The sequence below is a fragment of the Myotis lucifugus genome, unplaced genomic scaffold (genome assembly GCF_000147115.1).
Source record: "Myotis lucifugus unplaced genomic scaffold, Myoluc2.0 scaffold_10, whole genome shotgun sequence".
Lineage (NCBI taxonomy): Eukaryota > Metazoa > Chordata > Mammalia > Chiroptera > Vespertilionidae > Myotis > Myotis lucifugus.
The window spans coordinates 13,445,111-13,458,081 of record NW_005871058.1 but is presented as its reverse complement, the minus strand read 5'-3'; the positions used below and the strand labels follow the sequence as shown (position 1 = coordinate 13,458,081).

The window sequence follows — 12,971 nt, the reverse complement described above, 5'->3', positions numbered from 1 at the left end:
GATTGGCTGCCTCCTGGATGCCCCACACTGGAGATTAAGCTTGCAACCTGGGCATGTGCCCTGACCAGGAATCCAACCACTGAGCCACACCAGCCAGGCTTTTTTTTTTAACAGAGTACAAAGACATTTTCTTTTTAAAGGAGAAAATAAGGTTTACATTTTAAATGAGGAAATGTTCAAGTAAAGAAAATAACTTAAGCATTTTCCCTCAAAAAGAAAATTCCAACAAATAACTAGAGTTAATAATTGCTTTTCTTATTCTCAACAAAGTTCCTGTTAGTTGTCAAGTGAAATAGGGCAATCTTGAGAGCATACATTCATTTATAACGCATGAGAGCCGAAGACTTTATGGTAGATAAATGGACTTATCTAACTTTTCTTCCCCGCTACAAGCACATCTCAGACTAGTGTCATGGTAATTTCATTGTGGAAGATTAGATCACCTCCAATTTTCAGCCTCTAATATGGGCTAATCATAAGATCTCAGTAGGTGACCAATGAAAACAAATCATATACTCTAATGTTATTCATGTAATAAAATTCTATTACTTCTCATAAAAAATATTGATTAGGCCCTGAGGTATATAGAAATTGGTATATGAGTGACAAAAATGCAGAGGGTTACTTTATATGCTTCCTAATTCTGAACATCATTTCTGCCAGATTATCTATTGATAATGTTTATATTTACCTGGACTTTGCACTATAGTAACTAGGAATAGAATTACTAAGAGTGAAAATTAGTTTAAGGTTATTTAGATCATTCTTTAAGATGATGTAAAATGTTTAGAAACATCCTCAACTGTAATATTACATTGATTTTTTTAACAATAAATTGTTTTTAGTAATACCATTTCAAGTGGGCTTTTTTATTATTTTTATTTGACTAAAGCAAACTTGAAGTAAATTGTTTGCCAAGTGACTACTCTTTGCACCAATGTCCTAATAGACCACATGTCTGGCATCAAAGATCTAAAAATGTGCTATGAAAACTCACAGGATTTTGAACTCATTTTCTGCCAGAAATTAGCACTTCTGTTGCACTTCTACTTGTCATTGACTTTCTTAACCCCATAAGCACTCATTTCCATCGTCTGTATGGCCTTTTGGAGGATCTCTAAGGTTGGTCTCATATTTTTAACAATTTGCTCCAACTGCTCTGCGGCTGACTCAATGGTATTCCTAGCATTCGCCATTCTTAGTGCATTCTGCAACTTTTTCACAGTGTCTACTGTAGTGGTTGTGGATGGACCTGCACTTGGGCTCTGCTCAGATGTGGTAGCATCTGATTGCCCTTTGGTGTCTTGTCTATTGAAGTCACTTAATTGAAGACTCATGATGGGATGCATCAGCAAGAGTGAAAGAGCAGATTCCAAATTCGCAACGATGTTACCACTACTTATCAGAGAGACAATGAATGGTATATTGCCTGGTGCTACCTTTGGTCTATATGACGGCTGCAACTCCTTTGCATCATCCGTACTCTTCTCAGTGCCCATCACTGTTGTAATCTTGGAAAATAAAGGATGCTTTTGCACGTTGTCATCCTTGGCCTTCACTACAGATTGCATCTCCCTAAAAATTCTGACCATTTGTTCAAAGACTTCCTTAACGTAACTATCTTCTTTCACAGCCATTGTGATGATCTTAGAATTCATACAGCTATTAAACAATTCGGTGAGTGTGTTTGTGAAGGAAGCAAAATCTTGAATGTAAAGAAAGAATGTTTTGGCAGCTTGAACCAGCCTCTCTTTATCCTTTTCTGTCTTTGAAGACATTTCTCCAACAAAAATGTTTCAGCACTGCAAAACAAAGCAGGAATCCAAATTAAAACTAAAAGAATATTTGTTAGCCATAAAAAAAGACACAAAGTATTATCTAAATATTATGATGACTCCCATCAAGGATTGGAAAGCTACACAAGCTTTAAAGCAGAAATGATCTTCTGCTTTAATAAAAATAATACCGAAACTATTAAACCCGCGTAAAAGTGTTCTATTGGATTTAAACCACATATCGCCGAAACCGGTTTGGCTCAGTGGATAGAGCGTTGGCCTACGGACTGAAAGGTCCCGGGTTCGATTCCGGTCAAGGGCATGTACCTGGGTTGCAGGCACATCCCCAGTAGGAGATGTGCAGGAGGCGGCTGATCGATGTTTCTCTCTCATCGATGTTTCTAACTCTCTATCTCTCTCCCTTCCTCTCTGTAAAAAATCAATAAAATATATTTTTAAAAAAACACATATCAAATATTGTGTGCTGGATCCTGAACTGGATGTGTTGATATATAGTGACACTATTCTCAGGTATTACCCTCAATAAGCATTCAATCTAGTGGAAAAGATTGAATAAAGTATTACAAATTATACAGAGAGGCTATGGTTCTAGTTAAGATAGAGCAAGTGCCTTCCATAACAACCTTTCCTACTGATTACAACTAAAAATTTCAAATTATATAAAGTAACAATCAGATAATTCTGAAAGATGGATGACAGCAGACCACAGAGGTAGAGAATGCAGCATTTCAAAGAAGAGCAAGGCCATTTAATGCAAAATCCCAAAATGTCTGTCCTGTTTAAAAATGTTTCAGTACTTTGATTACAAACTTGCCTCTTTTGCTATAGAGAGCAGTGTTAATGTCGCTAACCATTGTTCATCATCTTATTTTTTTTTTTGTATCTCCTCTAGAATTTTGTTATATCAATCATCTTCTCTTTCTTTTATGCTGTGGACTTAATAGTACCCAAAAAATTCATATGCTAAAGCCTTATCCCCCAGTATGACTATATCTGGAGATAGGGCATATAAAGCAGTAAGATTAAATGAGGTCATAAGGGCACAGTTCTGATATGATAGGATTAGTGTTCTTGTAAAAGGAAACACCAGAGAGCTCACTCGCTCTCTCAGTCATGTAAGAGTGCAATGAGGTGACTACCTGCAAATCAGGAAGAGAGCCCCCACCAAAAACTGACTGGGCTGACACTTAATGTTAGGTTTCCCAGCCTTCAGAACTGTGAGAAAATAAATTTCTGTTTTTTAAGCCACCCAACCCATGGTAATTTGTTATGGCAGCCAACTGGAATCTTCCACCTTCTCACTCTTTATTTTTCCTTCTCCTTTACATACATATTCAGTTTCCTCCTCAATTAAAAAAAAATTGACCCTGACTTCAAGTAACGATGCCATCTCACTCCTTCATTTCTCAAATTTCTCACAAGAGACATTGTAATTTATTCTGTCCCCCATTGTTTTCCTATAAGGCACCAATTACTTCTAACTATCACATCTGTTAGCCTATTTCCAGACCCTTGCCATTTTGAGTTCTTGGCATTATTTAAAATTGCTGATTACCTCTTCCTACATCAAAGTTTTCTCTTCCTGGGCCTCCATGATGTATAACTCTAGTCATTCTATGTCCTAAGCCTTTATTTTTTTCCCCCACAGGCTTGTCTTCCTCCTTACACCACCAATAGCTCTCCAGTCCCCTAAGCTCAGCAAGACTGTGTCTTTGATCCTCATAATATTCCACACTTTCTCTCTTGGAGATCTCAACTGTCCCCATAGCTTACAAATGCCATCTGTATACAGATGACTCCTAAATCTCATAGTGTAGCCTCAGCAGTTCTCCTGATCTCCAGGTCTTCATTTTCAGCTACCTAGCAGTCATCTCTATAGGTGACTATGCCAGTATACTCCACACCATGTATCTAAAAACTGCACTTGTCTCCTCAAAAAACAAACACTTTTTCTCCCTCTTAATCTATGCTTTATTTTCACTTTATTTTCCATATCAAATCTGTCCCTAAGATTTGTTCATTCTCACTGAACTTATTCTACCTATCCCCTCCCTGACAGTCCCATAACTACTACTCCAGTTACCTCTCATCTCGAGAGATAAAAGTGTCACATTTGGTCTCAATACCTTTAGTGCAGGTGCTACAAATGCAGTTCATAGGCCAAATCCAACCGGTGTTTTATTAGACCACCACAATGTATCTTCAAACTTCATATCAGTTGCCAAATTTAAAAACTGAAAGACAGAAATTTTTATTTCTACTGATTATTTTGAAAATGAGATGAACTGACAGCATTAAGCCCAGGATCTGAGTTGGAAAAATTACCCAGAGTGGTAGTTGTCCTCTTTAGACTAGACATTCACCCTCTACACCCTTTTGTCTTACACTAAGTGTTTCAAGTATTTACATATCTTGTCCAGCCACTGTATGCATTGGAGTTGCTGACCAATGTTTACTGCTCATACCAACTAATTCAGTTTATATAAAGTGACTTTTCTGAAATCTAAACCACCTAATGTTATCTCACAATTAAAAACCTTTAATGGTTCAATATTGCCTAGAGAATAAAATAAATCTACTTGCCTTCCCTTCACAGCTTTCATATATACCTTGTACCACCAGCATAGTCGATTTTTCCCCCTGAAAATGCTCGAGTTTTTTGTGCATCTCCTTAGTATACCCTGTACCCATCTCCATACCCCAGCTCCTACACACCTGTGGAAATCCTGCTTATCCTTCCATACCTAGTTCAGACTCAATGACTACATCTGCTTTTTGCTTTTTCCACCATGCCCCTACCTGGTGGGGCCCTAGGATACATCCAAATTGACCCATTGGAATAAAAATAAAATAATATCCCACTTAGTCCTTCCTTAGGACTATAATAGGCAGCACCCTTAGATTTTATGTCTCCTAGCTAGCATCTTGGTTCTTTTCCCTCCAACCACCCAATAACAGAAATTATTGTTGTTAATATAAGAAGAGCTTCCATTTAGTAAGCTTTTGCCATAGAGCAGACACTATGCCAAGTGCTTCACATACATTATCTAAAATATTATCTCATTCAATCCTTATAACAATCCATAAATTATGTACTCATACTCACATTACACCATTGAAAATATTTAGAGAGAGTGACTTTCTCAAGGATACTTGGTTAGTAAGTGGCACTTTGGGTACACAAAATCAGGACTTTTTCAAAAGCCTGCAGTCTCTCCACAAAATTACACTGGGCTGAGTGATTCTCCTGCTTCGGGAGAAATAAATGGGAAATCCAGAAGAAGATGGAAGACTCAGATCTAAACTTTAAGCTAAAGAGTCAAGTTGGTCTTTAAGGTTTTTATATTGTTAAGACATTCACCAAGATAACAAGAAAGATAGTGATAAACATCAGAGGAATTAATAGCACACCAAAAAATTGATATTTGGCTGGAAATATATTTGAATTTATACCTCTTAGGAACCTAAACAAAGCAGTCAGCAACAGATGGAGGTACAAATGCAACAGAATTAAAGGAAACATAATACCTAGACTAGTTGACAAGATGAAATCCCAAAATCTGAGCGCTGCAATCAAAGAGCCATCTACTCTACTGAATTGAATTAGTTCAGTTATATAGCCCTTTTCAAGAATAAAAAGTCCATTAAAAAACATAAAACTAAATAAGTTTTACCATGTTATTAGTCTTTCAAATTATAATTACTTGATATATACTACTTTTATATTAATATAAGAAATAGAAGAATTCTGGGAACTAAGTCATGTAAAAATAGTCCATAAACCAGACAGGCAGAGGGACCCAGCAGAGACGAGCAAAGCCTGCAAGTCATCACATTCCATCAGAAACATCCAGTTGAAACCAAATGAAACAGCACTTCAACAACACTACTAAACAACTGCTGCGACTACTGAACTCAGAAACACGGCAAGGTAAGCAATCTGGGTGTTTCTAATATTGTTCCTCAATATTATAGGCAATTTGAAATAACATGTCAGTCCTAAATCCTAGCCATCAATATAATAAAGTAACAAAACAACTTTGTTTTCGGAGGATATCATGGCATGTTCCTTGTGATTATTTATTTCTCTGAAAATACTAGAGAAAGAATAAAATTTATAGCTTATATAACTGATTGTCAGAGAAGACAAAGTGGTAAAGAAATCCATTTTAGAAAGGATTAAGGATGAAATGACACCTGTGTCACTGTGTGTTCACATGAATTGTTAAATGTCCTTTTATGTCACTAATCACATCAATATTAATTTCTCTCTCTTTAAATTTCTATACTATTTGACAGTCAGTGTACTACTCTTATTCACAAAAGTATCCTCAGGAATTTTTATTTGAATATGTGATAACCAATAGATTTTCATTTTGTAAGGTAGTTCCTTTCCTGAAAAAACTAAAACAATTGCATAATATCACTAAATAAACTCTAACTTTTAGAAACAATCATCGAAATATTTCTACCACTTCTTATATGCTTTTGAATGTTTACTTCTCAAGTCAATAAAATTGGCATGGATTCAGTAAGAATCCATCTGAATGAAGCTAATCTTTGTTTCCATTCCAAATGCTAATCACTGGCGTTCCCAAATGTATTTCTTTTTTTATGAAATAACAAATTAAAATACATGTGATTTCCAAACTCTGTTTTAGCAACAGAGCACTCATCAAATACAATTTTGCCCACCCACAACACAAACACTGCAACACAAAAAAGCACAGTTGCTTCAGCATAGGCTGGGGTGAAATGGGCAGCCAGAGACCAAGCGCTCCCCCTACTGGCTAGTAATTCCCCAACAGACTGTCTGGGCTCTAGAATCTATTTCAAGAGCCACTATAATCAAGTACAGATAAAACAGCACAAACTCTGCTGTGCAAAGTAGATAGTAACAGTCCAGAGTGAATTTTTCAGAGACAGGGAGCCCTATCATGTGATAACAAATAATGTAAAAATTTAAATTTACCATACAAAATGTGCAGGTAATCAGCAGACCACTTAGCTACCTGCTAGTACCAATCTTTAAAAGTCATTTTTAAATTACTTTAAAATAATTTTTTAAAGAGTGAATTTAAAAGTTCATATTTAAAAGGTGATCCATGAAAAATTAATAAGATAGAGGAAAATATATGGTTCAGAACTACTTTTAGGTACAGTACTATATATTCTTAATAAGACATCACTTAGCCATGCCTAAGTAATACCTAGGATCTCTAAGAAGTGTGACTCCAATTAATTGAAGGGCTTTTGTTTTGCTGAGTGAAGTAAGCAATTTGAGCATCAGAGCTAAATTGCCATGGTCAATAGTGGAAACGCTGTACATTACCAACTGTGGTTTTCCATGTGGTATATAACCTGACCTCTAAATAACAAGCATATATTTATCAGTAACAAACTGAGAGGGTGCAAATTGTTAATCATCTTTGGATGACTGAATGTCTCCATATTGACTCAGTATCAATGCATACTAAAGAGTGACTTGTTTAAAATTTTAAATTTGCACAAGTCAAGCACCACCTCTATCTACAATTTTGAATGGCATATTACTTTCAAGATGACAGGTAATTTTACCATCTTAACACATTGCGGATTAGTAGTTTTATTGCTAGCTTTACCCAGTGGCCAGATAAGTTTCTATTGAACGAGTACAGGAAAAAAAAAAAGGTTTTACATAAATGTTAAAGGCACGCTTTAAAATTAAATACCAATTGCATTTTGAAGTTATTACGTTCTTATAAGCTAATATCTTTTTAAAGTATGATCTTCGTAAAACACTGTGTAACATGAACGAGAATTCTCGTGATCCGTCCGCAATGTGTTAACTAGAATTTCCATAAAGCAAGAACCATGTCTTTTTCATTTTTGTGTGCTCTACAGAGTCTAGCATCCCACCTTATACATAGTAAAGTGCTACTCAATTAGATAAATTGTTACTGAATTATTGAATTGCTCCCTTCACCAGGCTCTTCAAATTTCACCTAAGAAATAATTCATTAGTTTCACCTTCAAACCCCACCTCTCCTCCATCTAATTCTCTAGCATTTATTTCACTGTTGGGACAGAAATAATCTTGTGTGGTCAGTACTGGAGCAGGTATAGGAGCAGGTGAGCTGAAGATAAGGAACCCTCCCAAAGCCTTTCCCCAAGAAGAAAAGAGCTAGGAAGGTAAGCCAGACTTAGAAAAATAAAAGTCCTTTTCTATTAGATCTGAGAAAAATAAAAGTCCTTTTCTATTAGATCTGAAAAATAATTCTCAGCACTTCTTGATGTCTCTTACTCAAACTTGTTATTGGCACAAAATTATGAATTGGTGCCTGGATCATCTGGGTATAAAAGTGCACGTGCAAGGGATTCAGTATGTAAAGAAAGAAAATATTACTTTTGCAGTTGAAAAAATATTGTGTCTTTGGTTTCTGGTAAGATTGAACTTTCCTCATCAGTTAGCTACTATAGAACTTACTGTCTGTTCAGTTATTTGCTAATTTAGGTATCAGATTATTACTTTATTAATAACATTCTTTAAAAATTAATATTTCATTTTTCTTGTATTTTTCAGTTTGTTTTTAGTTGCTTTTACACGGTCATCTTTGTTAATCAAATTTTTGTCTTTTTTCAATTTTTTAAGTTTATAAAGTCTTCTATATTGACATTTGAAAATTATCCATTTTCTTTTTTATTAGTTGATTTTTTACATATATTATGCTAATAACATTTTTAAATCACCTTTAACCCCTAAAACTACCCCATTATGTCAGAATAATTTATGAAATAATAATCTCAATTACCATCAATCTAAGATACTAAATTTATCATATATTAAATCAAATGTATAGAAGGGTCTGCTTTGAGGACTCTTTTGTTCCACAATTCCATCTACTCTTTCACCTGTACAATACTGGTTAATTGTATTTTGAGTGTTTTAATATTTGAGAAGGAAAAAGTCCCATCATTATTTTTCCTGAAAAGATTAGTCTCACCTATTCAGTCTTTCGGATATATTTTATGATTAATTTGTTAAGAGTGCTCTAAAATAATTAATTTGTTAAGAAGAAATTGATCACTTGGAAGCATTTGACCTCCCATCCCAGAGGAAAATTCGTTTCTCCATTTGTTTACCTTGGGGCAAGTAGAACCACACATCTTTTCTGGAAGTTAGGCCTTCAGATAGTGGCATATGGTAGTTGTTAGATATATTTCTACTTTTTCAAGGTAAGAAAAACTCCTCTCAACTAAATATCTGAATAGGGATGTAGTTGATGATCTTCTGAATTCAAAGTCAGAAAGTAGAGTTTTCATTTCATGATAAGATCTGAAAACTAAGACACCCCCCAAAAAAACGTTTAATGGAAAATTCCTGGAAGAAAAAAGAGAAATCAAAGTTCAAATTTATAGTTACAATTTCTGTTTACAACCAGATGGTGAGTTTGGGGACTATTTAATAGACCCTCAGCAAACAATTTCTTTAAATGGATATTTTTTAGGCACAGTCTTGGAGAAGTTTGTGTGGTGTGTGTGTGTGTTTTACCGGATCTGAATCAAAGATAAAAATGAATTTTTGACCATGATAAAGTTTATGCCACCAGGGGTACCAGTGCATTTTTCTAAATTTAACAGCATAGGTAATTGTGTTCCTTATCCATTTTTTAAATATCTTCCCCTCTCCATTTCCAAATTATATCTTTATGACTTCATGGTTCCTTTCTTGAGAGAAAAATACCTCACGTCCTTCATCCCATACTTCTCAGGTTGCCCTATCTAGCCTAAAAACCATGGTCCTAAAGGAGGGCCCAAGATACTATCTACTCCAAGAGAGAATGTGCCAGATACCACACAGATATACAGAACTCCATTTTCTCTTTCTTTTCTTCCAAGAGTTTAAGTGAAAAATAAAAATGCCAGGCACATAGCAATCCTACTCAAGGTATGCACATTGAGTAATTGTTTTCACTAGGCTCAAGCTTTTAGACAAATAACTCATAAGAACATGCTTATTCCTTTTTTCTCTTCATGGTACTCTGAGCCAGAAGTGCAAAAATAAGAAGGCTCCTACCAGACTTATTCTATTCATTCTATGGTGTGCTTTGCTACTTACTCCTTAATACTTCCATGAAATGGCATTATCTTCTTTTAGTAACTCTAACTTATCTTAATAATGGCCAACCACAATATAGATTCTAAATAATTTACTTTATAAGCTTTGAAAATAGAGAATCAGAGAAATAGTCATAACTGCTGTCCCCTGCACCATGTCTTTAATCCTCACGTGAGATTGTAATGAAAGGAATCTTGAATCAATACTCTCATCACATGGATTTTTTGTAAAGGTCTATTATATTTGCCTTTCAATGTTCCTTAGGTTTAGAGAAATTGCCTGTAAAGTTATATAGTGATTTGAATATTATAAATTAAGATAACAGAGTATATAAACAAAATTATATATTAATAGCCCTGTAAACTCAGAGATCTTAATATTCTTCTGGCCCTATTAATTTAACTCCAAATACTGTGGAAATCAACCCAATAGGTCTATTCAGTGTGGTGACTAGAGGTCGGAGAAATAAAAGAGCTAACCATTAGCTCTGGTTATCAAGAACTAACCATTTCAAACTGCAGTGTTTCAAATATATTATTAAATATTACTTGAAAATAATCACATTTATTTATTAATAATCAGATGCCTCATAAACATAAATATTTCCTATCTAGGACTTCCCCTCACCACAAAATGTAATTCTTTAATGCATCCACAGGTTGTATTCTGTTACCTGCGTTTCCATACACTGACTTCAAGTTTCATAAAAATAATTGTTTTGAAGAACCTGTTGAGTTTCCTGAGGAATTCCTTACATAGCATATTGCTACTTTGCTTTTCATGAAATAAAAGATTTCCTGGTCAAATCTATGCAAACAGCAGATATTTTTTAAAGATTTTTAGTGAAAATTCACCATTTTATTTTTCAGAGATCATATTTGAAATATGGCTGAGAGTGACCTCCTCTACCCAGAGAACCCAAGGAGGCGGGAAGAAGTACACCATCTTCACCAACAGCTCCTTGACTGCTTATCGGACAGCTTCCGTGCCACCAATGAGCTGATTGAAGTTTTAAATATGCATTTGGGGTGCAGGCTGGCCTCCATTGAGATGAACAGAAATGGGACCATCAAAGAAAACTGTGATACCATTATCCAAGCCGTGATGAAAATCCAAAAGGAATTGCAAAAGGTTGATGAAGCACTAAAAGATAAACTAGAGCCAACCCTTTATAGAAAACTTCAGGATATTAAGGAAAGGGAAACAGAGAAAATTGCAATCGTACAAAAGGTTATTTCAGTAATCCTGGGAGAAGCCACTTCTGCAGCCAGTGCAGTGGCTGTTAAACTCGTGGGCTCAAATGTCACAACTGGCATAATTAACAAGTTGGTCACTGTGTTAGCTCAAATTGGTGCTTCTCTTCTTGGTAGCATAGGAGTTGCTGTTCTTGGCCTTGGCATAGATATGGTCTTCCGTGCCATCCTAGGAGCAGTGGAGAAAACGCAGCTACAAGCAGCCATCAAAAGTTATGAGAAGCATCTGGTGGAATTCAAGTCAGCCTCAGAAAAATATCATCATGCCATTACTGAGGTCACCAATACAGTGAAACACCAAATGAAATAAACAGCCACCTTATTTGCCACTGGAATATTTTCTGCTTCTCTTTCAATAATAGTGTTTGGTTTCTTGGATTAGCTTCATTTTCCATAAGTTTCCAACATAGACATAAATACCGTAACAGATTGGAAAGATTCCTTGTTTTGCATCAGTAACAAATGTCTGGACCAGTTGGTGCTAGACCATGGGAGAGAATCCCAGGATTCTTCTAACTCTCCTCTACTAGCTCAATTTTAGGGTACATGCTAATGTAGAGTAGCAGGTGTAGGGGTTGCCTTTTCCTTTCTAATATCAAGTAAAAATCTTTCAAATGTACATTGAATGCAAAGGTTTTTATTCCTAACACTTCAGACATCATTTAGTTCTAAGAGGACATACTTTGTAATTTCTGCCTGGACACAAATCCTGGCCTTTGAATGTAATAGAAACACTACCATAATTTCAACCATCAGTTTAAATCCAATTTTCTGTAAACTGGAAAAGACTGGAATATGGTTTGTAACTTCTTACTTCTATGATGAAAAGAGTCAATGGTTCTGTAAACTTCTAAATTAAACACTATAATCTGAATGGACTTTTAATGGATAAAAATTTAAAACTAAAAAAAAAATAAAGGTTTTGTTTCTATAAGTATAATCAACCCTGATCAACTGTTGTATGATAATTAAATATCCCTCAAGTGAAATGTTTGAACACTCTGGAACTTTTTTTTTAAAGCAAATCCAAGATACACCTGCATATAATGCATTCAGAGTGCAGGAGAGGAAGTAGCAATTCTTTCAAGAATTTGTCATTCAGCCCTGGCTGGTTTGGCTCAGTGGATAGAGTGTCGGCTTGCAGACTGACAGGTCCCGGGTTCGATCCAGTCAAGGGCACATGCCCGGGTTGCAGGCTCAATCCCCAATAGGAGGCGTGCAGGAGGCAGCCCATCAATTATTATTTCTCATCATTGAGCTCGCTCTCTCTCTCTCTCTCTCTCTCTCTCTCCCTTCCTCTCTGAAATCAATAAAAATGTATTTTAAAAGAAAAAGAATTTGTCATTCAAAGGAAAATCCTAATTGATCTTTTGAGTTTTCAGAAAAAAAAATATTTCACTTTCAATGCTAGCAGAATGGAGGAAGTTGCCCTTGCTATGTAAAGCTTTGGATAGCCCATTTCATTAATTACATTAATTTCAGATATATCCAGAGGCTATGGAGGCCTAATGGTTCAGTTAAATTTCTGCAGATGGAAATGTTTTCTAAATCCTGCACCAACTAATAATTTCCCATTGAGACTCTTAGATTATACTTACAAAATTATTAATAAGCTGTTGATGCAAGAATGTGTTTGTTATAGTTGATTCTTGCATCCAAATTCAAGAAATGTCTTGAAATTTAAAAGCCTCAGCGTATCTCAAAAAGTAAAAGCTAGATGAAATACATTAATTTTTCAAAAATATTCATTTTCTCTTCTATCATTGATTTTTAATATTAGTTCCAAAATATCACAATTTAGTTCACCTTCAATATTAAATATTT

The 12,971-nt window shown here is 35.2% G+C and overlaps 2 protein-coding genes across 2 annotated transcripts; one reads left to right on the top strand and one right to left on the bottom strand.

Annotated features, from left to right (window-relative positions):
- Positions 1-1,046: 1,046 nt before the first annotated feature.
- Positions 1,047-2,082, bottom strand: CUNH12orf60 (chromosome unknown C12orf60 homolog). Its single transcript, XM_023749813.1, has one exon. The coding sequence runs from the start codon at positions 1,776-1,778 to the stop codon at positions 1,047-1,049; it is 732 nt and encodes a 243-aa protein (XP_023605581.1). The 5' UTR covers positions 1,779-2,082.
- A 3,359-nt stretch (positions 2,083-5,441) lies between these two features.
- SMCO3 (single-pass membrane protein with coiled-coil domains 3) lies at positions 5,442-11,482 on the top strand. Its single transcript, XM_006084279.3, has 2 exons — positions 5,442-5,727; positions 10,764-11,482. Exon 2 carries the CDS (start codon positions 10,780-10,782, stop codon positions 11,455-11,457), a length of 678 nt encoding a protein of 225 aa, XP_006084341.1. The 5' UTR covers positions 5,442-5,727; positions 10,764-10,779; the 3' UTR covers positions 11,458-11,482.
- Positions 11,483-12,971: the final 1,489 nt, after the last annotated feature.